The 27,561-nt window shown below is 43.1% G+C and overlaps 1 protein-coding gene across 2 annotated transcripts in view; it reads right to left on the bottom strand.

Annotated features, from left to right (window-relative positions):
- DOCK1 (dedicator of cytokinesis 1) overlaps positions 1-27,561 on the bottom strand; it is a 279,185-nt gene that overhangs the window by 44,150 nt on the left and 207,474 nt on the right. For both annotated transcript variants that reach the window (XM_058028591.1, XM_058028592.1), the window contains exons 34-44: positions 25,591-25,676; positions 25,247-25,403; positions 21,773-21,813; positions 20,341-20,431; positions 16,570-16,689; positions 6,803-6,892; positions 4,109-4,213; positions 1,749-1,890; positions 1,459-1,537; positions 1,051-1,135; positions 190-276 (exon numbers count right to left, since the gene is read on the bottom strand). In XM_058028591.1, the coding sequence (XP_057884574.1) occupies positions 190-276; positions 1,051-1,135; positions 1,459-1,537; positions 1,749-1,890; positions 4,109-4,213; positions 6,803-6,892; positions 16,570-16,689; positions 20,341-20,431; positions 21,773-21,813; positions 25,247-25,403; positions 25,591-25,676 (1,083 nt within the window). The remainder of the gene's footprint in view (positions 1-189; positions 277-1,050; positions 1,136-1,458; positions 1,538-1,748; positions 1,891-4,108; positions 4,214-6,802; positions 6,893-16,569; positions 16,690-20,340; positions 20,432-21,772; positions 21,814-25,246; positions 25,404-25,590; positions 25,677-27,561) is intronic.

Below are 27,561 nucleotides of genomic sequence, written 5' to 3'. Positions count from 1 at the left end.
TGAAGGCCTTGGAGAGCTGGCTGCATTGCCTGAGTCACCCTCAGCAGGTTCCCTCAGGATGTGCCAGGTCCAACCCCATGGATTCCTGGTTCACAGATCTAAGCACAGCCACTGAGACACACAAATGCTCCCTGGCTGTATAAAACCCCCATTTTCTACACAATCTCAACACAGCCAAGCTGATCTTACCATGAAAACTGATTTGACCTCAAACCACCTGAGGATCCCCGGTAATTTGTAGGCTGTCACATAGATGGTTCTCTCAATCCACATGTTCTGCAAAGGGGACACAAGTGTCACGTTATCCATGGGCAGCTGGGACCCCGAGCAAAGCCCTAAAACATCAGCAGCAGGACAAGGACCAAGGTATGGCAGATGCCACAGAGCCAGGGGGAAATTCCAAATGGAGAATGGAGCAGCATGATTTAAATCTGGTATGTGACTTAGCAGGGAACAACTGCTTCCTTTCTGAAGGAGAATACCAAGGAAAGATCCCCTGGTTTTACTGGATGTTTTTGGGTTGGAAAGGACCTTAAAATCCATCCAGTTCCAGGAGCAGGGACACCTTCCAATATCCCAGGCTGTTCCAAGCCCCATCCAACCTGGCCTTGGGCACTTCCAGGGATCTGCACAGCTGCTCAGGGCACCCTGTGCCAGGGCCTCCTCACAGCACTCATTTATTGACCATTAGATGAAACAAATTATTAAAAAAAAAAAAAGCCAGGAAAAGCAAAAGGTATTAGTGACAAAAGATTTTCAGATGCCTGACTGGAATCTTCACAGCAAGACGAGTTTCAGGTGTAACTATTTAAAATCCCTTCTCAGAAGAGCTATTTTTACAAAATAAATACAGCTTTGCCCATTTTTTTTCCTATTGGTATAAACGAGAACATGATAAATTGGCTTAATTAACTTTCTATGAAAAATAATCCCTTTAAACCTAGAATTTATTTCTCAACAAGCAAAAGATAATAAATGGCTCAGATGCTCAAAATAGAGGGGGATAAACAAGCAAACCAAAAGTGGTTTATTTTCTTCATAATTTCTTACTGCAAATTCGTTGTCTGGGTTTTTCTCTCCTTTTCGAACAGGACGTGAATACTCAAAGCGTTGGACTTCATTCACCCTGTAGAAACTGAAAAGAGGGAAAAGAATCATGGAATCACTGAATGGATTGGGTTGGAAATGACCTCAGAGATCATGCAGTTCCAAGCCCCAATGCACCATGAAAATCAAATGCTGTCTGTTTAGGAATGGATTCTAAATTCTAATATTAGAGGAAGTTAATGAACAAATATGGGATCACTATTTTCCAGTGGGTTGGACTGTGTGCCAATAGTAAAAATCATCATTAAATGCCCTCAAAATGCCCATGCCCCTTGACTGTGCACAGATTCCTATTACAACAAATGTGCTATAAAGGGGACAGAGAAACAGCAAAACCCAACCCAAACTCACCTCACTATTTGCTCTGACACCGGCCTGTGAAATTTCGAGGGTAAATCCAGTTTGGGCTTTACAGTGAAGCACTGAATATCTGAATTTCAGGAGTTAAGAAGTGAAAAGGGAATTTCAGTCACATAGAGCAATCAGCTCAACAGAAACACACACAAAAAAGGACAAAACAACAAAATTGGTGCATTACACCAATCAGGGCGGAAGTGCAACTTGTTGGCCATAAATCCTTGACTTGAGCTGCTGGATGCACTGGGTGCACTGGGTGTAGTGGGTGCACAGCCCAAGGATACACTGGCCAGAGGAGGTTTTGATGTCATCACCAGGGGGTGACGTTGTCTTCATCTTCTCGGCGTTGGGGAACTGCGTCAGCAGCCGCGCCTCAAAGTCCTCGCGGCGCTCGTACTCCTTGCCCCGGTAAATGAACACTTTGTTCTGCAAACACATGATGGCTCAGGTTTAACTTTTCTGTGTTTCACATTCTGTGCTGCTTTAATGTGCACTTCTGAGCTTCATATTAAGGGTTGGTGAGCTCTGTGCTCAGAGCAGGGAGACAAAACAATTCCTGCTCCAGCTGGGCACCAAGGACAAATGACCCAAATCTCAGCCCAGGAGCACAAACACCGTGGGCTGCAGAGAGAAAAACAAGCAGGGTGGGACTGCCTGGGCTAAAGCTGGGATGGGACAATGAACTGCAAGGTGCAAATGGAGCAGAACTGATCCCAGGGAGAGACCCCGGGAGCGCTCGTGCATTTTGGGGCCATTTTGGTTCATCTTGGGTGCAGCCCTGGCTGGGCTCTGGTGCTGCCCAAGGTGCATCCATGGAGGAGATGCTTTGAATCAATTCCTGCTTTGTTCTGGAGCTCTGCCCAGCCTCTGCTCTAGGGCAGCCTGCACAAGGCATCACAGGGGCACCCCCAGAGCTAAAACCAGTGCTCCCAGTACAGAACTGGGACCTCAGAAGTGCTAACCAATGCTGTTAGCACTTCTCAGTACGAGAGGAATTTCTCACTCCTCACACTGTGTACTTTATCAATATCTTTTTCTCATCTCTAATTCCATCCTGGGTTCATTAAGCCCCTGTTTCCTTCAGGTATTTTTTAAAGCCACACTAAAATCACCTCAAAACATGATCTCAAGGATCTGTAACATTGGTGGCCATTGAAAACATATTGAGAGAAATTATTACCAAATCCAAGATGTCTCCTCCACTTTCCACAGCTAATGATGGAATGGATGTCAATAAATAAACCGGATTAGGCTTTTTATACATAAACATTTATTCAAAGGCACTCAGGTGAGCAAAAAAGAGTAGCAGAGAAAAACAGAAACATAATGCAGATTTAAGGAGGAATATCCAAAAAAAGACTCACATTAATGGATTGGATTTTTGCCATAATAAACTTTAAACTTTTTATAACTTTAAAATTAAGTTTATTGTATTTGTAAGCATTGGTTTCTTCTTTGCCAGTAACGAAAATGAAGAGATATTTTATACAGTCCACTTACATGCTGAGTTCATTAAATTCTAAAGGAAAATGTAAAAGACAACTTGCATATTTTTAACTGATCAAACATATTAAAGCAAGTTTGGATAAAATTTGCATCTGAATATGCTTAACCTCATTACTCATCTCAAAATGAATACTTGGTGAAGAAATTATGCAGCACTTATTAAAAAAGGGTGTTTTGACTGGGGGTAGGAACCTGGAGTTGTTCACATTTGCCCAGTTGGGTTCAGTTCTGCAATGCTGCCTTTTGAAAAGCTCAGTAGGGGAAAGAAAGGTAATAATAGATGGCTCTGTATAACTATAATTTATGTATGTACATTTGTAATTCACAGGGAATGCTGGAATAGAGGGAGAAGTGAGGATTTTCTCCAGCAGCAGGGCACTCAACAGCCTGGCTTTCAGAGGGCAAATTGGGAAGGAATTAATTCCTGTGAGGGTGGTGAGCCCTGGCACAGGGTGCCCAGGGAAGTTAACAAAATAATAATGGGTTATTTCTGTGTCAGCAACTGCCAAGTGCCAGAGAATCATAATACAGATGCAATTCACACAGGTTATAGCCCCACTTTTCTTTAACCACTAATTCAACCCATAAAAATCCTAATATTAGTGAAAAAACCCCTTAAAATGTCACTAAAGCTATGATCCTGGCATCAACCGAGTGACACATGTCTTAAATTGGCACATGACACACACAAATCAATGATAAAAATTGCCATTAAAGGTGTTACACACACCTTTGATAGTCAACTTCATTTTAGTGACAACGCTGGAAAGGACACTCACCAGAAAACATGGTCATACAAAAGGTTTCTCTACCATGCTCATATATATATATTATATATATAAATATATATCAACCTGCCAGGCAAAAATGTCACCATTTCAGATGGTTATGACCCCGAGTGATGGACTGGGTCATTTATCTTCATTTCTAGTGATACCCTGAAGAAATAGCAAGTACTGAATATGTCTGAGGAGAAAGTTTTTCTACTAAAATTCAACTATTCCATCATAGAAACCAGAAAGGAAAAAACAGTGTTTGTTTTGTACACCTAAAAAAACCTGTCAATGTCAGGCAGCTTTCTCCAAGCCAAGGGAAATTTCTAGAGCAAGGAAAGTCTCTGGAAACAGGTGACACTTACCCTTATGAATGTTGGGAATCCCTGGCCATAGTATCCAACAGCAAAATAATCTGGTTTTGGTCGTATCACCTTCACAATGTTTTCATAGAACTGGGCTTGTTTCCTCTGCAAAATAAACAGGAGGGATTTGAGTGACCTGAGTTTTTAGGAGATTCCTTACACTTAAGATCTTGTATGCATCTCTAAATTAAAGATGTTTCATTCCCCTGTTTTTCCTCACCTTTATATCAGATTCATGGCAATATTTGGAAATACCAGACTCTGTAGCCATGATTTTTCTACTCACCATAGTGAATCTGACTGTTCCCTAAGGAATATCTCAATTTTGATGAATTTCACCTTATCATGGTGAACCTCACTGCTCCATATCCAATATCTCAATTTTGATGGACCTCATATTGGTGAACTTTATTGTTCCATATCCAATATCTCAATTCTGATGAACTTCATCATTGTGAACCTCATTGTTCCATATCCAATATCTCAATTTTGAGGGCCCTCATCTTGATGAACATCACTGCTCCATATCCAATATCTCAATTTTGATCAACCTCATCATTGTGAACCTCATTGTTCCATATCCAATATCCCAATTTTGAGGGCCCTCATCTTGATGAAGGTCCCTGATCTATATCTCAATTTTGATGAACTCTAATATCTCAACTGATGAACTTCATCACTGTGAACCTTACTGTTCCATATCCAATATCTCAATTTTGATGGACCTCATCTTGGTGAACCTCACTGATTCCCATCCACTATTTCACTGGCAGTGAAGGTCAGGAATTTGCAAGGCAATCTAAAATTCCAGTTGTGACACTTCCTTTGCCAAAACACTGGAAGGATGAAGCCACTCACAGTTCATCCCAATGGTGCTGACTTGTCAGTTTTGGGCCCTTACACCTCATTACATTTTTCTACTACTTCTCTTCCATATTTACAACCATGAATTTGCATATGGAAAGCAGGCAGTTGAGAATTGCAGGAAAATGTAAATGTTGGAATAAACACACGCGCGTCAGACGCCATCTGCTTTCGACGCCGACTTCTTCTTTATCTCTAATGATGAAATAATAGCAAATGAGCAGCTTTAGAAGATCTGTTCATTAACTTATTTTTAGTCTATTATTTCTGCAAAGAGAATGACTTTTGATCTGGGGGGAGGTTTAGTGCTGCTCCCACACGACAGATAACTGTAAATGGCACCAAGACTACAAAGACCCAGATCTGCTGAATATTTCTCAGCTCGTCTGGAGCAAAACTATTTTGTTATTTGTGAATTGTCTTAGAGGCTAATATTTAATATTGCTGGAAGAAAAGAGACAAGAGGGAGAATAGAAAGAACAAAAAACTTCTAAATTTTATTGTGGGAGAAGACAAAGAGCTGCTCAGCAGCAGCAATAAGAAAAGCTGATGGGGTATGTGAGACCTGACTCATATGGGAGAGTGAGTTTTGATCTCTGTCTTGTGAGGGAAATGCACACCAGGACTAATTCTGTGACATCTCACCTCCTGACTGATAAGCAGATAAACTTAATTGTCTGATGTGAGGACTGGAAATTCTGGGTCTCCTTTCTTAGAAGAGGGAGAAACTCCATGGAAATATCCAAGGTCAGGTTGGACAGGGCTTGGAGCAACCTGGGGCAGTGGAAGGTGTCCCTGCCCATGGCAAAGTGGGTGGAACTGGATGAGCTTTAAGGTCCTCCCAACCCAAATCATTCAATCCCTCTGTGATCATTTGGTACAATGAATAAGGTGCAAATCCCAACTTCTCCTTCAAAATGGATCCAGTAGGATAATTAAAGAGTGGCTGCCTCTGTGACAAACTCATTCAAGTTCCCATGTACAAGCAAAAAGGAGATGGAAAATTAAACTGAGGGACTTGGGAGAGGAGCCACCCCTGGTGAATAATCACCTCTGACAACTATTTCTAGCTCAGGAACAATCCTACCCAATTCCTGTTATGCTGAAATGAAGAATATTCTGTGCCCACCCCACCAGGAGCAGTGAGCTGGGGCTGTGTGGAGCTGAGTTCAACACCACAGGAATGCCCAGCTCAGACACACTGGGATAGAGAAAACAGATAAATAATTCAAAGAAATTGAGGAAAATGTACTCTGAGCACAAAAGCAAAAGGCATCAAAAACTTTAGAGTCAAGAATTTTCAGAAACAAACTGGAATCACATCCCAACTCCTGTGGAAATGGCTGGGACCTGAGGAGGGACAGTGACAGCTGCCATTTATCTCTTTGGAAGAGAACAGGAGGGAAAAAATGGTGCAGGAATAATGAATGGGTAACGTCAGGGCAAAAATAACTGACTGGAGACATGAATGCTTGGGGATTATTCATACCTAAAAAAAGAAATGTGAATATAGAAAGACACTTGAGAGAGAATGGGGATTTTTTTTCATGTCCCCATTTATATTTAAATTCAAAATTTCCTTTTATACCCCAAATAAATCAGCTTAACATTACTGAAATGCTTTTCTTTCAGCTAAAAAAAATAAATTCAATGTTTTTCAGACAATCCACTGGTAGCCAGTTAATTGACATTGGTCCAACAAAACCATGATGGGTATTTGATTCTGAATTTTACTGTCATTGATATAGTATTTTTTATATAATTTTAAAAGCTTAGAAATTCAACTCGGAAATAAATTATTGCAGTGTCTATATCATTAAAAAAACCTACCAGCAGTTCACTGAGTTGTTCATAATCAAACATTTCATTTTCATACTGTTCTGCAAGTTCTTTACCCAAGGCAATGGCCTCTTCCCACATCTGTTGGAAAAAAAAAATCACAAAACAACAAAAAGAAGCTGAATTACATACCTTGGTTAAACATCAACATTGGAATCAAATAAATCTGGATAAAGCAACCAAATGAATTGTGTCACATGCCTGAAAACACTGAGCATCTGACGTGCAAAGAGCTGTGCTGGGGTTATAAATGTCTCTGAATTCATGGAATTGTTGAGGCTGGAAAAGCCCTCCAAGTTCACCGAGTCCAGCAATTCCCAGCACTGCCAAGGCCACCACCGCCCCATGTCCCCAAGTGCCACATCCACATGGATTTTAAATCCCTCCAGGATGGGGACTCCAAACTGCCCTGGGCAGCTGTGCCAGGCCTGCACAAACCTTTCCATGGGGAAATTGTCCCCAAAATCCACCCTGAGCTGCCCTGGCCCAGCCTGAGGCCGTTCCCTCTGCTCCTGTCCCTGTTCCCCCCGGCTGTGCCCTCCTGGCAGGAGCTGTGCAGAACCACGAGGGCCCCTGAGCCTCCTTTGCTCCAGGTGAGCCCTGCCCAGCTCCTCGGGGATTCTGCAGCCCCTGCCCAGCTCCTCAGGGATTCTCCAGGCCCTTCCCAGCTCCTCAGGAATTCTCCATCCCCTGCCCAGCTCCTCAGCCCCTCCTGGGGCTCCATTCCCTTCCCTGGACACACTCCAGCCCCCCAATGACTTTTTTATCATTGAGGGGCCCAAAACTTGACACGGGATTGGAGATACCTGAGCAGTGCCAGTACAGAGGGACAATCCCTGCCCTGGTCCTGCTCCACACCACTTTTGACACACTCCAGGTGCCATCAGCGCTCTTGGCCTGGTGGCACTCAAGGTGATCTGCTCCACGACCTTCCCTGGCACAGGATGCAAATTTACTGGATCCCAATCAAGTGAAATGATCAAAGAGCTTCAGAAATGAAATGATTCCTGCCAGCCCATCCAGTAATGTGTAAACACAGCCCGTCCACCAAGAAACCCAGGACCTAAGGCTTTGGAGCAAGGCTGGTGATTGATTATATTTCATAATCACCTCTCTCTCCCTCTAATATCTGTAATCTGTATTAGACAGGACAGGCAATTTGCAGATATTGCTTTGAACAAATACTCATTATATTTCCATTGGTTCTTCTTCTTCTTGTTCCTCAACCATGAAATTCAGCAGCCGTCTCAAGTGACCCAAAGAAATTTAACAATATCCTTCAGCTCCTCAGAAGGCAACAATCTTAATGAGGAGCAGCAAGAATGGTTTTAAATGTGCATTTTTCATTTGTTTTTTCCACTCCAAAGATAAAGAACCACTCCAACCCAAAAATATGCTTAAATTAGCACACCAGGCTACCTAAGATCAAACTTGATGATCTACCTCTGCTGCTGAAATCTGGTTGGCATTGCTGACCTCACTTTATTATAAAAATGAGTTTCAGAATAAGTTAGAAATGCAGATTTTATCTTTAGCCTACATCTTAAATTTAAATGCTCTGGCCATACCACCTCATTCTCCTCTCAGCATGAGGCCACACATGGTCCTGGTGGAATCCTGAGGGGATGGAGAAGGGCTGAGGGGAAGGGCTGAACACACAATTCCCCATTTTCCCCCCAAAATATCCACCTTTGGGGACAGGGAGTTTGGGATGAAGCACCACAACTTCCAAGGATGGTGGGAGGTGGATGCTGGGGACAGAAGAGGAAATGTGACCTGGTGAAACCTTCACAATAACACATCCCTGTATCCATCCCATAAAAATCCCTCAATCTCATTCTCTTCAAAGCACTTGAAAGTGCAAATAAGAGATATTTTACGCCCTGAACCACACAAATGAAATTCCACACTCAAAGCCCCAAAATCAGTGCCAGGTGAATTCTCTTTGTCTACTGATCTGCAAGGTGAAACTGCAATCCTTAGTATATGTGGAAAACTTGGAAAAAATAAGACTTTTAGAAAAATTCCTGGTTCTAGATGCTGATTTGAAAAATAAGAATAAAACTTTAAGGATGAATGGTCAGCAAGTCTTCACGTGGAACATGCCAATGTCACAAAAACCAAGTTGGGTCCCATTGGTTCACTGGCCATCCCTGCTCCTCTCTGGAAAAAAGGAGCCAATTTTCAAGGGGAGGGATGGACTGAAAGGTTATCCTGGCAAAATGAGTGGGAATGGCTGGAAAGCAGCAGGAGCAGGGAGGGAGTTGCTGATGGTGCAGGAGGTGAGGAAATGCAGAGGGAAAAACATGGGAGAGCACAGGGAGAAAGGAGAGAGATTCCTGCCCTCCAAGTAAAGACAAAATAAGGGCTGAAAACTGCACTGTGGGGCTGAGCAAGGTTAAAGGAGCTTCTGAGTCCTGCAAAAACCAGCTGGGATGATGTCTGGACAAAGTGGTGACCTAATTTAAGATAAAAAAGCCATGAACGCTCACAAGGAGCAGAATCTGGTTCTTCATTAACCTTGCTTTGCAGCTCCTCGTGATATTCGACCCCTCCTCTTGATTTTACTTATTTCTCCAACAAGGTGCAGAATGTTATTTATCTGGGGAAGAGGACTGGAATGAGCATGAGTTGCCTCATGTTTGTAAAGTGCCTTGAAGGTGAAAAACGCATCAGAAGGACTAATTACAATCACGGTAATGAGGGATCACGTCTGCAGGAAATTACAAGGCAGCCTGAACGCTCTGCAACGCAATTTTTGCAAATGGAAGGATCTGAATGTTTTTATCCATATTATGGATCTAATCTAGCATGATGATACAGAACATGTTTTTATTTTTAAACAAAAATTACCATGAATTTAAGAGTAAAGGCACAGTTGCAGAAGAAGGGGGACATTTTCACACACCAAGATGAGTTCATTTTGATTCAGAAGGGCAATACAGCACCAATTTATAGGAGCTGAACTAATATTCAGGTGTTTGTTAAGTCAGCAAGTGAAAGCTTTCAAAATCACTTAACCTTCCCTCATTTTGAGTGCCATTTTCTTCTGAACTTCAGCCATCCATAACTTGTGCATATTTTAATTTCAAAGACAATTGTGTGACTATCACTTCCCTTGTCCTGCTTCCTCTTTCTGTGCTCCAGATTCAACCAGCCCCTCTCCAAAATGAGACTGGAAATAAACTGAAACCTAAATCATTTTTGATTTGCATCAACACTGTAGACAAACTCCTTTGGTTCTTCCCACTGACTCCTGGATGAGCACAGATGTGTTCCCAAACCAGATCTGGGAATGCAAAAGGTTTAGATGGGATATTGGGAAGAAATCCTTCCCTGTGGGGGTGGGAAGGCCCTGGCACAGCTGTGGCTGCCCCTGGATCCCTGGAAGTGTTCCAGGCCAGGCTGCAGGAACCTGGGAGAGCTGACAGATGTCCTTGTGACAGGGTAGAACCAGGTGACCTTTAAAGGCCCTTCCCAACCCAAAGCATTCAGTGATTCTGAAAGCAGACACACTCTGCCTACACATCACTGCCTATAGGTACCACAGCACTGCCACTGATTAAATAACAACTTTAGCAGAATTAAATCTCCTTTGATTTTTTTTTCACCTTCCCACCTTTGTCTGTCAGCACCATAAACACGCTGGAGCAGAGGCTGCACCTCCTCTAGCCTGAACAAAGCCTTTAGATGTTACTGAATATTAATATTAATAATGGATTCTCTAAATGTTCCAGAGCCTGAAAAATGAATCCTCAAATTAAATGTGATCCAGATTTAGTTCATGTACAACAGACAATAATCACATAATCCTTGCACTCTTCCTAGCAAGGAAGTGGAGATGAACAGGAGAAAAGCAGACCATGGAATCACACCAGAATGATTTGGGTTAAAGATCATCCCCTTCCACCCCAGCCATGGCAGGGACACCTCCCACTGTCCCAGGTGCTCCCAGTGTCCAGCCTGGCCTTGGGCACTGCCAGGGATCCAGGGGCAGCCACAGCTGCTCTGGGAATTCCATCCCAGCCCCTCCCCACCCTGCCAGGGAACAATTCTTAATTCCCAATATCCCATCCAAATCTACCCACTGACAGCTTAAAGCCATTCCCTGTGTGCTGTCCCTCCATCCCTGTCCCCAGCCCCTCTCCAGCTCTCCTGGAGCCCCTTCAGGCCCTGGAGCCTTCTCCTCTCCAGGTTCAACAATCCCAGCCCTCCCAGCAGAGCAGCTTCAATTAGAACATTTGTTTCTGGCTTAAATTACTGGAATTCCTTTAAAGTTTCTGTAAAAGTCAGTTTACAAGTTCTCCTGCTGACAGGGTGTCACATTATCTTTAATGGAACACTTCCAGGAGTGTACTGAAAATCTACTGTACTGCAAATACACAGTAAAAAAGGGAGAAAAGGAAAAGACTCTCTCCATTTTTGACAGTCTAACTTTGTCCCTCTCTGGCCAAGACCTCTGCCTAAGAGAAAAAGCACCCACTTTTTGTTTCTACTGCCTCTTAAAAATCTCACTGTGCTCCAACATCTCTGTTTGGAATTCCCAGCTGTCCAGTTGTTCCTTCAGAGGAGCAATGAGAACTTGGATTATGGAACTCAATTTCTTGAATGGAGAGAGCCCTGAGCTCCAGAGGCCCAGGAGTCCACAGAATCTCTAAGGCTGGAAAAAACTTCTGAGATCATCAACCATCACCTTGCTGAACAATAAAACCTGTCCTCAGGTGTCAAATCCATAGAGTTTTTTAACAATTCCAGAGATGGGGACTGCACCACTGCCCTGGGCTGTCACCATAGTTTCTGAAAAATCCCTTGCCTGGGATTTCTTCTCCTGGGAAGCTGAGAAGCCTCAGAGAAAAGGGAGGGGAATATTATCTCATTTGCTTCTCCCTGTTTTGCTGCTTTAGAATGTAGTTTGGAGATTGTTTATCCAACATGTGAATTGTTTTTACTTAATGACCAATCATGGTCAGGCTGTGTTGAGACTCTGGAGAGTTTTTAATTAGTATCTTGTTAAGCCTTCTGTCTGTATCCTTTTTCTATTCTTTAGCATAGTTTAGTATAGCATTCTTTAAAATAATACAATATTATAAAATAATAGATTAGCCTTTTAAGAACATGGAGTCAGATTCATCATTTCCTTCCTGCCACAGGGAACCCTGAAAATACCGAACTTGGCAGCCTGAAGAAACTTTCCCTAACATCCAACCTAAACTTGCCCTGATGCAACCTGAGGCTATTTCCTGAATCACCAGGCCTTTCCTTTGTGCAGCTGCAGCACAACACCTCCAACATCACAGAAAACCAACCTAAACCTGGAGATTTTCCCACCATTTTCAAAGAAACAGGGACTGTGTGTCTCACAAGCCTCTGAAAAATTCAGCTGTTTGCTCCAGAGCCAATTTATTCAGGTGAGGACAGCCCGGCTGGGGCCCAGGATCCTGATAAATGAAATCTATATTCTTGAAGGTCAATAACTCCCAATCTGCTGCCTCACAGATTTCCTGCCTTGGAAGCTTTCCCAGCTTTGCCCAGGACATGGCAAGTCTTCTGGAGAAATGAATTGTACAGGGAGCTCCTACACAGGATTTGTACGAGGTACAACTCATTAATGGGAGAAACAATTTATCTGGAGAGGGGACCATGGAGAGAGGCTGCTGATACTGGAAGGAAAATGCTTCTTTTGTACTCAGGGGGTAAGAAAAATGTGCAGAGCCTAAATTTAGTTGTGTAGACATGAGCTGCAAATTGTTATGGGCAAGACTTTGCAGATGCAGGAGATCTGTTTTAGGGAAAACCCAGAGATTTAATTTATTTTTCAAGCTGGATTGCTTGTTGGCCAGAAAGAACTGCAGCATCCAATTTAGTTTTTGAGGTTAATAGCAGCAAAGGAGGATCTCAGGGTATTTCTGAGCTCCTGCAGAGTTAATGGTAAGGAGCAGTGAAATAGTCTGGGAGAAGAATATTATGGTGCCATGTTCTGATGTGTCAGGGACTTTCTAAGCTGGTTAAATTTCAGGTACTGTTAATTAACCAGCATGAAGGCTTAATATTTGAAATAAAATGCTAAAACTCAGCATTTCTCTATTGTTAGCATTGCATTCAAGACATAGCCAGGTTGGAAACTCTTTAAACAAATAAATATATTCATTTGGAACAGGGTCAGCCTCTGTATCCTCCCTCTCCCAAGACTCTCTGTCCTTCCCAGCTCTCAGGACAGCTCTGGGGCTGAGCTGGCCACCAGCCTCACACAGATTTTTGGCAGACAGGTGAATTTCACCACTCACTTGTTAAGATGGAAGAAAAAGCCATTTGATGTCATCCCACGAGCCAGAAAAAAAGGCCTTTTAAGCCAAAGCATGGCATTTGCTGTATAATTTCAGGTATTTTCTGTTCTGTGGCTGCTGTAAGCAGCAAAAGCTTTTTTTTTGGAGGAGGAGGGGAGAAAGGCAGAGCAGAAATAAATGAGCAGTGTGCATTTATTTAGCTTTTTCTCCTCAGGACCAACACTTTCAAATTTATGGAGGAGCAGAGGAAAACCTGTCCTGATTTATGGGCAGCAGCATCACCAGCAAACCTGAGCCTGTGGCCATTCCCACGTTCCAGCAGGCAGGAACAGGAATGCTGCTGCTTCCCTTGTGGCTCCACAACCAAACCTGCTTTAAAACAACACCTTATTTTTGCCAAGGAGCATTCCCTGGATTCAGGAGCTCATCAGCATTGATTTCCACCAGCTCCTTCCCACAGGAAAAATGTCACCCCTTCTCCCATCCCCTTTAGTCCCATCACTATTTCCCTTCTCACCTTGGGACATTCCAACCCAAGAATTTCCAGCAAAGTCCCTGCATTAAGGGCTTTGTTGGAAATCACAAAGCTTCAGGAAAACACAGAGAGAGCAAACACTTGAGAGCAGCTCAAAGGAGGGGTCAGACTGCTGGGATAAACCTGAGGATCAGGATTTTAAGGGCAAAAGCCAAGAGAGATGGAGAGGAGACTGGGAAGTGCAGTGCAGTGAAGAATGGTCCAGGAGAGAAAAGGATCCCTGTATCAAGGAAACAACTTTCCTTGTGGAAAGCAGGAGCTTAGAAAAGGAATGAAGAGTGTAATTAATCAGGAATCTAATCCATAAAGTAGAACAGCTGAAAATGCAAAAGTTGTTTTTGAGAAATGCTCCTTCCCTAAAGGTGAAAGTTGTACTTCAGCTTTATAAAAGGTTGGTTCAAGGACCAAAAGTCAAACAGAGGTGAATAAACAAACATCCTAAGAATAACAGATTAAAAATAGAAATTAAAATGAGGAACCCTATGTGGATTTTGAACTACCAGTACCTGGGACACTCTGGTGGGGGCCAGTGTTTTGTTCTCAGCCCACATGAGGTGCCACATCCCTGCACTGGGGCAAGTCCAGCTCCCTGTTCTCACTTACAAATTTCTCAGGCACTTTTGGCCAGCAGTGAAGTGTTCACTCCACTCCAGCCTGTGTGTGGAGGATTAAATCTAAATTCACCTGCCCATGAATGCCAATATTTAAGGATAAGCCTCATGGTTGGCTTTCAATAGGCAAGAAAACTGTGAGTTCCCCTGGGAAATTACTCTGCCAAGAGAAAGGAATCATGATTTTTGAGAGGCTGAACTACACCAGCCTTTAAAAAACAAAAAGCCAATGTTTTAAACCAAATTTTAGGACATTCCTTTGTTCCATATCTTCTACACATGGAATCTAAGTCGCACATCTCCCTCCCTTCCCAAATCCACAGCTTCCCATCAGGCAAACAAGGGCAGCTGAAGGATTCTCTCAGCTCTTGTAAGTGCCAGAAAAAGTCCTCCAAATTACATGCACCACTTTTTTATTTACTCCATGGCATCATATGCCCATATATCCACCCTTAAGAGATGAATTATAAATGTACCATTGATTTCTTTTGACTTTTTTTTTTATAATATCATTATCTGTAAGAGCTTCCTGAAGGTTGGGAGAGGCACAGGCTCACAACTGGAAAACAAAACTGCTGAGCTTGTGGAAAAGCCTGGAGTGTGTGCACAGCTGCCCAGGGCTGGTGACCTTCTGCAGACACCTCTTGTTAACTTCATGGGAAGGGAAATCAAACAAGTGGGATCTGCCAGCCAGGGACCCAGCTGGGTGATAATGGCACAAAAAAAAGCAAAAATTGGTTTGGGCATGGGTTCAGTGTCCCAGAAATGCACAGCAAAGGCTGTTTCAGGTGTTGTACTGATCGTGGGGAGCTAAAGCAGCTGCTGGGCTACATTTGCAAACTGCTCAAGGAATGCAAGAAGTTGATTTAACTTAATGTCAGAATGTCCCAAATGAGAGGATTACCTTCCATCCACACTGGAAACCTCCACTTGGAGCTTCCTGACATTTGCAAAATCACACAAGATGAATATTCTCAGTGTATATTGATTTTTTTATTTCCCTTTTCATGGAGTAATGTGAAAAATTATCACCAGCTTGAGTGACCAGAAAGTGAGAGGAGGAATACCTGGAAGTAGGGGAGAGCAGTTTGGAAATAAATCATCTCCTCACAGACACAGAAATCACACAGGAGTCCTGGCACCTGAGTTCTGCACAGAACTGCTGCTCAGCAGAACAATTCCCAGTGCCTGGGCACAAGAAAGGACCAACAGGAAGCCATAAAGACAAATAAAATAAAATAAAACAAAATAAAACCAACAAAATAAAATAAAGCAAAATGAAACCAAGAAAATAAAAACAGGCAACTCCTGGTTTTCCTTCCAGACAGGAATGTAAGATTAAAATAAGCTTTAAAATCAGCTGTGACTCTCATTCAAATGAGATTCTGCTCACTCACCCAGGAAAAGCTTTTTGGGCAGCAGGAACTGTGCCCAAGTCACCTCCAGCAGCCCCAGCCCCAAACAGCCATTTGTGCACCACTCCAGAATTGTATTTTTCCAAATTTTGTCCCAGTCCAGAATTGCAATTTTTACCCCAATCCAGAACTACAACTTTTAGCATCACTCATAAACAATTTTTAAATATTGCATTAAGATTAACTATAAAATTTGACTTTTTAAGCAACATTTCTAGCAAAATAATAGAAATGAGAGTTCCTATCACATTTATTCTAGGATTTTAATCTGATTCTGCTAAAAACTCACCTGGAAAGGATGGGCTGGCTGGACAATATTCTAATTTTACCAGAAAACACCACTTCTGTTTACTTTTAAACCCCAAGTTTCCACTTCTGAAATGTTCTGACAAAGAGATTTCTACTTCTATACTGGAACATTTCGTGTCTGAAATACCAAAACCTTGATCCATCCCTGTCTCCCACATTAACCCCCTTCCTCTCCAACACCAAGCAATGCCAAATGCAATTTCCTTCTGCATTAAAAGATGCAATTGCAATGAAATATCCTCATCCCAGGATATTTATGATATCAACCACAGACATCCAGGCCCTGAGGGAATTATTTTGGTGTACATGAGGAAAAACAAGGGGAACTGAAGGATTCTCTCAGCTCTTGTAACTGCCAGAAAAAGTCCTCCAAATTACATGCATCACTTTTTTATTTACTCCATGGCATCATATGCCCATAGATTTACCCTTAAGAGATGAGTTATAAATGTACCATTGATTTCTTTTGATTTTTTTTTTGTAATATCATTATCTGTAAGTGCTTCCTGAAGGTCACTGGATGCAAACTATGTTTACTATTAAATTTATAAGTTTGAGAGAAAAGCAATGAAATACATTTGCACTTTTTTTCTTCCCTTTTTACCTTGCCCTTGTCAAAGTAATGGATAATTTCTTGATAGAGCTGATCTTTCAGCTGTCCTTGAGTAGCAGCTTGGTATCCATCCCGCTGGGTAAGATGAGCTGCACATGCTTCTTCTGACCACTAAATCACACACAAAAAAAGGGAAAAGTGAAAGCAAATCCAAAGCTATGAGTTCTGAAGTGAAATCAAAGAGAGGTTTTATTTAAAGGAGTGGTACTGCAGTTAATGCACCAACAAAGGGTTTTTTCACAGCTGTGCCCTTTGCTTCCTTGGGCACAAGGAGCATTTATTTGGATGCTGTAATTGGGGGCTAATTACATCCATCAGCTGGAGGGAGCTTCTGGAGGTGGCCTCCTCTCCTCGGTGGGTTTGATGAGAGTGACCTTGGCCTGCTGATGGGAACAACCTGCTGGGGACACAGTGAACACTTCACCTTGTGTGGGAGAAACCCTGGAGCCCAGATCCATCAACACAAAGGTGATGCCTCAGGTTTGGCTTTTCTCTGTTTCCCATTCTGTGCTGCTTTAGTGTGTGGGGCTGGGCTCACATCAGGGATGCTGAGCTCTGTGCACAGAGCAGGGACATAAAACAATTCCTGCTCCAGCTGGGCACCAAGGACAAATGACCCAAATCTCAGCCCAGGAGCACAAACACCGTGGGCTGGAGAGAGAAAAACAAGCAGGGTGGGACTGCAGGGGCTAAAGCTGGGATGGGACAATGAACTGCAAGGTGCAAATGGAGCAGAACTGATCCCAGGGACAGAGCCCGTGCCCGGCCGTGCATTTTGGGGCCATTTTGGTTCATCTTGGGTGCAGCCCTGGCTGGGCTCTGGTGCTGCCCAAGGTGGGTCCATGGAGGAGATGCTTTGAATCAATCCCTGCTTTATTCTGGAGCTCTGTCCAGCCTCTGTTCTAGAGCAGCCTTCACAAGGCATCCCAGGGAAGGGCTGCAGGCAGGGAAATGGGATGGCTCCAACTCACTGAGGATCTCTGGAGGCAGGGAAAGCATAATTAACTTTATCCAGCCTGTCTGCAATTAGCAGCTCTGGCTCTTCCAGAAAATGCCTGATGGATCACGGGAAAATGTCAATCACAGGAATCATGGAATGGTTTGAGTTGGAAGGGAGCTTAAAGTTCATCCCATCCCATCCCATCCCATCCCATCCCACCCTCTGCCATGGCAGGGACACCTTCCACTGCCCCAGGCTGCTCCAAACCCCATCTAACCTGGCCTTGGACACTTCCAGGGATCCAGGGGCAGCCACAGCTTCTCTGGGCAACTCCCAGATTGATTTCCAGACTCACTGCTACTTTACCTCCTATATATTATTAATTTTCACCCAATCACTTCTTGATTTGGCCAAGATATTTGTGTTTGGGTCATGCAGAAACCCCTGACAGCTCTGTTCTGAGCTCTGTTTCTGAATAACACAAACCTGCTGGAGCCTGCAATGTGATGCAATTTATTTCAGCATGCTAAGAGCTGCTATTTTCTGTTAGTTTTGAACACCTCAATTTTGACAAAAAGGGTTGAAAACACAAAAAAATCTCTTTTCTTGAGCGTGCTTCATCAGCTTGCAGTAATTTGGCCTCTCTCCCTCCACAGACAGAGCCTTCTTGCAGATTTAAAGGTGAAATTCTCACCCACTCTCAGTCCTGCCCTCGATGTGATCCCATTAAAATCACTGGGATGAAATATCTGCCCATGATGAGTGCCATTGAAAATCCTGTCCTGAGGCTTGACAGAAACACTCAACTGCTCACTTCCACACCCCCAGTGCTGCTGCTCCTGAGGCAACACTGAACTCCTCCCTCCACTCAGGGCTGAGCTAGAGATTGATACACTTTGATAATAAAGTAATTCCAGCCTCTAATGAAATTATACTTACAAACAAACATCCACTCAGGGATGAAAACCTGTGACAAATTCATCCCTGCCATTTGCTATCGATTTGCATGAGAAGGAAAGAAAAATGGCTATTTCTTCCCATGGAGCTCTTATTGAATTCAAAGGAGCACATTTAGTGAAACACTCACCTGCTCCCTGAGCACATCCCCTAAGAAAAGCCACAACTGATTTGAGGTCACAGAAAGTAAATTGTCTAACAAGTCCAGGCCATGGCAGGTGAGGTTTGAGTGAGGTTTTATGGCATGGTTTATTCCATCATTTATTCAGGAACACAGCCCCCATGGAGGGGAGTGAATCCTTCATCCTGTCTACAAGGTTCATCCACGCGGAGTGGGCACAGTGCTTTTGCACTCCAGATGAATCTTTGAGATGTTTCCTTGTGTAATAACCCTCTAATGATTTTAAAACACAGTAAATACATTTCAGAGTGTCTTAATTTAAATTGCACATGTACACTCTGCATCATATTTAGTCTTTTTATGGCTTGGATGCAGTTTACTCAGCTCAGAAGTAGGAATAATTCTCAGTGCATCCATCAGAAGGATCTCATTTAACACCTTCCCCTTTTCAACTTTTCAAAATAGATATTTGACACTCTCACTTTGCTGGGGATTGCTGAAATGAAAGCCAGGATTGCCAAGAACAGTTGGCTGCTGAGGATGAGCTCCCTTTCCTGGATGAAGAGGGGCACCATGGGTGCAACCACACAATCCCAGCCTGCTGGGGGTGGGAAGGGACCTTAAAGCCCATCTGGCTCCATCCCCTGCCATGGGAAGGGAAACTTTGCCTGCAATACACTGGAATGAGCAGGACATAAGGGGAAAATGAAATTCTCATTTATTCTGTCCCTGATTCTCTGCCCCTGGGGAGGTCATGTCCTTCAGGGGGGTGGAAGGAGATCCAGCACTCCCTGAGGAAGAAAGATTTCACTGCAGGTTGTGAAATGTGAGGAAGACAAACAGGACTAAATCAAACTCTTCCAAAACCTCTAATTCTTATCACATTGAGATTTTTACTTTTCCCATTAACTGCTTTTCAAAATTAAAACATAAACCCAGGAATTCAGTGATGATTCAGCTGTATTAAATGTGATTTCATGACACAAGTGTCTGCTGGCAAGAGCAGCACCTTCCTAAGTGACAACCAGGAGAGCAAAGTGGGTACCTGCTCCCACATTTGTGACATTAGCACATAAAAAAGCTGCATGTCACACACAAAATATTCTTTCCAGAATGTTTTCAGGAGATGAATGCTTCTGAAGTACAGCTTCACTCCATTTCTGGCTGGCAGTGGGTAGTGTTAAACACTCAAATGCTTTATCTCAGGCACTTTGTGCAGGTAACATGTTATTTGTGCATATTGCAGGCTACACCAAACATTCCTTGCAGAGGAGCAGTATTGTTGTGCCTCTTCAAATGTGCCATAAAGTGGGTAACACAGCATTAAAATGATATGCACCTTTTAAAGGCATGACCTTGGAGAGAAGGCCATTTGAATCTCTCTGCAATTTTCTGAAATCAGTTCCAGCCACCCAAGAGCACTCGAGCAGGGGCTCCAGCACTCCCTGCACAAAAGATCTGTGGAGAGCTCATTTACTAAAATATCTGCTTCGAGGCTTTCACACATTGAACAGTCTGGATATTTGCAATTTGCATTTTGTGGTGCTGACTTGACCACATTCCCTTCACTCCAGCCCCAGCTCCAGCTCTGCCATGCAGTGCTTTCCTCTGGGGATGAATTCCATGTGAAAATGAGAACCCAGAGCAGTTCACTGGCTTCAAGTGCAGCTGTTCTGAGTGCCAACACCCCCCTGGCTGGCTGCTGCTGGCATTTCCCAGACTTAGGATGAGTTTTGGGGTTTACCTTGAGGAGCTTTGCATGCAGGAGTAAGGTGTAGGCAGCCTCTGTGTAGTTGTCACACTCCTTGTGCAGGTCACACAGCTTGTACAGGTACCTTGAACAGGAGCAGAAACAATGGCTCTTAAAAACAGTGGGTTCAAAATGTCACTCAATCATTTATTTTGAAGATCACAAGGGTTCAAGTCTATCTTCAAACAAGTAAATATTTGTGGGATTGGTTGAAGTTCCCATTCCTGTGTGCAAACAACATTTAGGACCATCTGCATTTCTACTGCGCTGTTTTTAAGGGACAGTCAGGGAATTATGGGGTCATTCAGGTTGGAAAAGTCCTCCAAGATCATCGAGTCCAATCTTTGACTGAACACAATGAGAATGACTTGTGGTGAGTAATAAATCCCATCCAGATGTTGTGCAAGACAGCACTTTTACAGTTCAGCCATGGGGACAGGAGTAAGTTTCATTCTTTACCTTCAATATCATCACACCTCTGGCAGGGGATTCTCTTCATTTGTCTGATGATTTTTACACTGACAAATAAAGAAATCCCCACAAAAATATTAAAAATTGTATTTTGGAAAAGCCAGTGAAAATCTTTTCAAGTTTGATATTCATGAGTTTGTTAACAGAAATTGGAGAGAATTTGGCTGGGGGTTTGACAATGAGAGGCAATTTGTCTTTATAGAGATGCTGAACAGGGCAGACCTAAATAACAACAACTCACTTCATGTGTTTGTCCACAATTATCAATCCTGCCATTTCCTATTCTTTTTGCAAACTTCCAAAAGACCAATTAAAACCATTTAAACAATAGGAAGAGAGCTGACAAGTGAAAACTCTTCCAAAAAGATAACAAGCACCTGAGAATGAATAATGAGTCACATTTAGATACCTAAAATAGCATTACAAACACAAACTTCATCATTTGAGCACAACAGTGTAAGGAACAGTCAGCCAAAGCACAAACAGGGGACTGTGAACCCTGAGGTTTACACAAAGCCCAAGATTTCCACGTTTACTTGGTCTGAAAAGAGATTTTGAAAGCTTTAAGTTTAAAACAAGTATCAGTCAGGTATTATTTAACAGTTTTTTTATTCCAAGTCACATATTTTGTACCTCACCAGGAGGCAACATCATTTCTTTGCTCAGCTTATTTGTTTTCTTCACCAGCAGAAGAATTCTGGCTCCTGAGTATTTCAGTGCTCATTGTAATGGAACTGAAGGACTTGGAGAAAGGGGACAGAGATAATCTCCTGACTTTCACTTCCAGCACTCTGTTCTCAGTGCAGATAAGCTTTTGAATCACTTCAGGTTCAGCCAAGGTGTGATTTTTCATTACTCTTCTCCTCCAGCCCCCAAGTGACTGCTTAATATGAACTTAATTTCCCCAATTACAGAGCCTGTGTCAGGCAGTTTGTCACCAGTCATGTTTACAAACCTTATGTACATCTCTTCCCTCTCGATCTCCTTGTAGAAATTCTGAAAAACAACATAATTTGGTTACAAAGTCTTTGATTTCACACTTTGGAATGTACACAGAACGCGCTCCAAATTAAAAATTCATAATTGCGTAACATCAGCCTCCAAACTGCAAAATGAAATATGCCTCCAGTGATGGAACACAAGTTATTTAACTCAGAAAATCAAATGCTGGCATGTTTCATGTTGCAATGTTTTAGGGCTTCTGTCTCATTGCAAAGGTTAAGAATTTGCAAGAACAATAGTGCCAGAAATTTGCTGCTGGCATTTGCAAGTCACACCTCATTAACCATTTTCAGCTGAAAATTTTCTAACATACAGCAAACCCAAAATTTTTAAGCAACAGTTGTTCCATGGATTGAACTCTGAACAATACATCATCTGCTCTTGGATTCTAACAGTTTCCTTGGAAATACAAAGTCAGATTAGTGTTATTTGTCTGGTTTCATATGTCACACATCAGCATCACTCTCCTCTGAGTGCCTCCAGCCTTGAGATAAACTGGTTAACAGTGCAAATATTGTAAATGCAAAATATGATAACTGGGGAGACATTCAAGGCATTTCTGAATCAAATTTCAAGTTTGCCTCCAAAATTTAAAATGTACCTAAGAAAACAAAATACCAAGAAAGTCCTTCTTCACTGAAATAAATATATTTCAATGCTAAATTCAAGAAGTTTGAGGAGGCAGAGGGATGAATCCAACACAAAAGTGATCCCTTAGAAGAGAACTGGAATGGATGACAGAATCCACATTTCAGAGAGGAATGGTGGCTTATTCCAGGAGTATTTCAGAGGCTCCAGACCCTTTCCCAGCAGCACTGGCTTCAGGGCAGATCAAACCCTCCCAGTTAAACCACCGTCAGTGCAGACAAATTTAATCCCAGGAAAAGCTGGGGATCAATAAAGTCCCAATTAGGAGCTCTGTGAGACCTCACGTGGGAATTGCGCCGAGTTTCAGCCGTGGGTTGGATTTTTGCAAAGGCATGAATTTCACTTCAGGTACCTGGAGAAGGATGAAAAGGCTGAGTGGGCCCTGGAGGGAAAGTGGGAGTGTAAAATCAAGCTCAGGTTTGAAATCCCAGCGACCAAAAGCGACGGAAAATTCCGCCCTGTGTCGCTTCCTGGGATTCCAGCAGCTCCACAGGGCTGTGCTTGGAGTCTCACAGTGACTGCACCTGACAGCAGCAAACCACCCACAAAATCCATCACCTGCAAATGCCTCCAAACTCAGCTGCCCAAAGGCAGCAGCAGGAGATGCTGCTGGGAGACACCTGGAGAGAACAAACCCCCACGGGGATGGTGAGAATTCCTGGGAGGAGGCTCTGAGTGCTCTCGTGAAGGGAAGGAGAAACAACTTCACTTTTCCAAGGGAATTTTCCCAGTTTGCCACAGTGTGTGGTGACTGTGATGTGCTGTTCGCCATCCTGCTTGGAGACCTGGCAGGATTTTCCAGCAGGGCTCTGCTCAGGAGGATGCTGTGACCTTTCTGCAGGCAGCCCAACAGCACTTGCTGCATCACCAGCCTGTGACAACTCTCCAAGTCCCTCCTCTTCGCCCATTTCCCAAACATTCCGATGCTTTCTGATGTGCAGAGAGGAAAAACAAACTAAAAATAAACGCCCAATTTCGGATTTGATGCCTCCATCTCCTCTCCTGCTCCAGTGGGCACCATTTTGTTCGTGGCTGATGAGATGGGGCGGGGTAAATGCTGCACTGCACGAGGCCAGGACTGCATTAGATGCAAAATAAAAAAGCTAAAAACTACATTATATGCAAAAATAAAAAAGAAAAAAAGCTGCAAACTATTTGCTCTGCTCTTTCCTGAACAAAATCCATCAGCCAGATCACATAAATGATAAACACTGGCTGTGCCTCATGTATTTAAGCAAAATCAAAGCTTTGATGATGATATAGGGAGGAAAGCTTGGAATTGTCAGTGGCAAACAGGGGAAAAATCAAATTTAGTTCATGTTATATTGGGGTGCCTGAAAGTTATTTTTCATGGGTGCTGACTTTTTGGGTTGTAAAATCTCATTTTCTAAATCTCCACCAAAGACCATGATGTGTCTGAGTACAACTGGAACAATTATTGCTTCCAACTCCAGCCCAAAAGGACCAAGATTTGTGTATGGGGTGAACACTCCAAAATTTCAGGATCTAAGAGGAGGAAATTTCCCGTTAGTGAGGAAAACAAGCCAAGCTTTTCCTGCTGTGCATCAAATAGTACCTCCAATTCCTATTTATTCAAAATAATTTAAATAAAGGGGCTGAGAGCAGAGAGCAGAATATAAATGGGATTGCAAATCCATGGGAATTTTGGGAGTAAATGGCAGAGAACTCCGACATTCTGTATGTCAAGTGGTTTTCAGCACAGAGTTGTTTATACACCAATTGTAAATGTCAATGAACAGGCCCTGTAACATTTCTCCTTAAATCTTTCTGTAGAAACAATTAAAGAAGGGATAATCCATGTTTTCATAGATTTGCCTTCACCAAAATGGGAAAAAAAATAGGAAAAAGCCTAAAGCATTCCAAATTTCCACAAGAATCCCAACAGACACTCTGCTTGACACAAGTCCTTTGCTAAAGGTGCAGGATTCTGAGGGTAATGGGGGTTTGGGTGACTTTGTGGTGATTTTTGTATTGATTTTGTGGGACTGCTGTTGGTTTTTTGGTAGTTTAGTGGTGGTTTTTTTGGGTGATATAGAGGTTGTGGTGATTTTGTTGAGATTTTGTGATGATTTTGTGACTTTTGGTGAATTTGTGGTGGTTTTGTGATGACTTGTGGTGATTTTGCAGTGATTTGCGGTGGTTTTTTGTTGATTTTTGGTGGTTTTGTGATGATTTGGCAGTAGTTATGTGGTGATTTTTGGCAATCTTTGGTGATTTTGTAGTGAATTTGAGGGGATTTTTGGTGATTTTTTGCACGACTTGTGGTGATTTTTGGTAGTTCTGCGGTGATTTTTGGTGGTTCTGAGGTAGTTTTGTGGTGATTTGGTGGTGATTTTGTTGACATTTTGTGGAGATTCTGTATTGGTTTCACAGCAAATTTGTGGCAATTTTGTGGTGATTTTGCATTGATTCGTGATGATTTTGTGGTGATTTTGTAGTGATTTGTGGTGATTTTGTGGTGACTTGTGGTGGTTTTGTGGTGACTTGTGGTGGTTTTGTGGTGATTTGTGGTGGTTTTGTGGTGACTTGTGGTGGTTTTGTGGTGATTTTTGGTGGTTTTGTGGTGACTTGTGGTGGTTTTGTGGTGGCTTGTGGTGGTTTTATGGTGATTTGTGGTGGTTTTATGGTGATTTGTGGTGGTTTTGTGGTGACTTGTGGTGGTTTTATGGTGACTTGTGGTGGTTTTGTGGTGATTTGTGGTGATTTTGCAGTGATTTGTGGTGGTTTTGTGGTGACTTGTGGTGGTTTTGCTGCTCACCAGCACGTTGACGGTGCAGCTCATGCGGTTCTCCTTGTTCTCGTCGTGCATGATGGTCCTGTAGTCCAGCAGCCTCTCCATCAGCCTCACCACCAGCTTCACAAAGGTCTCCCCACTCTTGGCCAGGTATTTGTGTTTCCTGCAGTGCTCCAAGAGACTGAAAAACCAATTAAGTTCGCCTTGTTAATCACACGCAGAGAAAAACCTTGACTCAGGTGCAGTTTTAAATACTGCGCATCGTTAACAGATTTTAATTATTTCTGGGCTACAAAGTTCATTGTAGTCTAATTGCTCTCTCTCCTGACTTCCCCGTGACATAAATTTTGCTGCTGATCAACACTTACATTTTGTCAAATAACACTTTGTACTGCTCATCTCCACGGCCTCCTTCCACTTCGTGATCCAGTTTGGTGATGATCTCGTTTTCGAACTGTAATTAAACAAAGCAAGCGGAAATAATCAGCTGGCAAATATTTCACTTTATTACTGTAGCCTCAATGCCTCACAGATTGGTTGGGTGCCTCGGTGAGATGTTTAGCCCCTGCTTCAAAGCCTGATTGACTTTTAGAGTTTGCAGTCTCTGGTTTTTTAGACTCTCCACGACGATCTCCTGCCCTACAAGGACTTCTTTGGTTCAAGGAATCATTGGTCGTGCTGTTAAATGAAGTGTAAATATTTGCATTATGGAAAACTAAAGAAGGTGATTAATGACAGGAATTGAGGGCAGGGAGAAAGGAGGCACAGAATGTCCCCAGCAGCAGAACTGAACACAAAAGTGCTGGAAGCTCTCAGAGAGAGGAAAGGCAACACCTGAGGCTGGATAACGCTGCTGGGTGCACCCCCAGCACCCCTGACACCCCTTTTTTAGCACACAGACACTGACTGCAGGACACAACCTGATCAAGCTGTTAATAAACCCTGCAGAAGGGAAGGGAGTTTCAAACAACTCCAAATTAATTTTATTTGGGCAATATTAAAAGGATGCAAACCTAAGTGGCCAACAGAACATGTTTTAAATGCAAACTGGGCAATTCCCTGGATTTTTTATGATTACAAAGGGTTTTAGCTCTTGCTGCTGGGAATGGATGTGAACTGTTAGTGGAGGAAGGCTCACTGCAGGCCTGCTGCTCTGCCATGAATCAGTGAAGTCACCTAATTCCTAATTCTTCATTAAATAAGCACAGAGAGCCACGGGATTACAGTCAGAGATCTCAGCAGGAGAGGCCGGGCAAGCTGGGAGCCCTGGCAGCAGAATGGGAGCCCAGTGCTCCCAGTGGGAGTTGGGTGACAGAACATTTGTCACCAGGCTTTTTCACTGTCACTTCCTTAAGCCACCCCCCCAAGGATGCTGAGGAGAAGCAAAGGGCCCCTGCACAAGAACAAAGAGTCCCAACATTTTGTAAATGTCAAGAGATGTACTTTGCATCTGCAGGTGATATTAACAGCACATCATGTACCCGTGGAGAAAGAATGGATTGTCTGGATCATTAAATATTCTGGGATGGAAGGGACCCACAGGGATCATCCAGTGCAGCTCCTGGCCCTGCACTGGCACCCCAAAAACCCCACTGAGGGCACTGTCCAAACCCTGCTGGAGCTCTGGCAGCCCTGGGGCTGTGCCCATTCCCTGGGCAGCCTGGGCAGTGCCAGCACCCTCTGGGATGTGCCTTTCCTGATATCCAACATAAATCTCCCCCTGACACAGCTCCAGCTGCTCCCTCAGGTCCTGCCCCTGGTCACAGAGAATATCATGAACCCGTTATTAAAATAAAGAGAGGAAGATGAGAAAAGGCAAGAGAATGCAATCCACCCCCTCCCAGAGCCAAACATGCTTCCATTTCAGAGAGCTGAGTAAAACACTGAAACAACACAATGGTGAAACAGAGAAGTCACAAAAATCTTGTTCCCTAATGAGCCCAGAATCAAATTGACTTTCTAACCCAAAGTGAAAAATGACACTTGCTGCCAGCCCCAGCCCTGCAGGTGATGTATTTTTTAGAAAGAGATTACTCAGATAGAGAAGAGCAATTTCATTTGTCATGCAGGATCTCTAGGATCTTCCCACTATCAGTTTTACTTAAACCTCTGTAAATCCATGCTTTGTTGGGCTATTTTCCCTAACAGCCTCTTGGGCTGAGCAGAGCCAGACTTGTGGCATTTTGGGGGTTTTTTAGGATTATTAACAATATCTTTCCTTTTCAGTCACTCCTGGTATTTCTCATGGAGCTGCTGTGATGCTGATCATCTGAGCCAAATGAATAAATGTTATTTCACATCACTTACAACTCCTGTGGTCTTTCCATGGAGGAAGGTTT

Source organism: Melospiza georgiana, chromosome 8 (genome assembly GCF_028018845.1).
Source record: "Melospiza georgiana isolate bMelGeo1 chromosome 8, bMelGeo1.pri, whole genome shotgun sequence".
Lineage (NCBI taxonomy): Eukaryota > Metazoa > Chordata > Aves > Passeriformes > Passerellidae > Melospiza > Melospiza georgiana.
The sequence above is the reverse complement of the archived record's forward strand: the minus strand, read 5'-3'. Positions and strand labels throughout refer to the sequence as shown.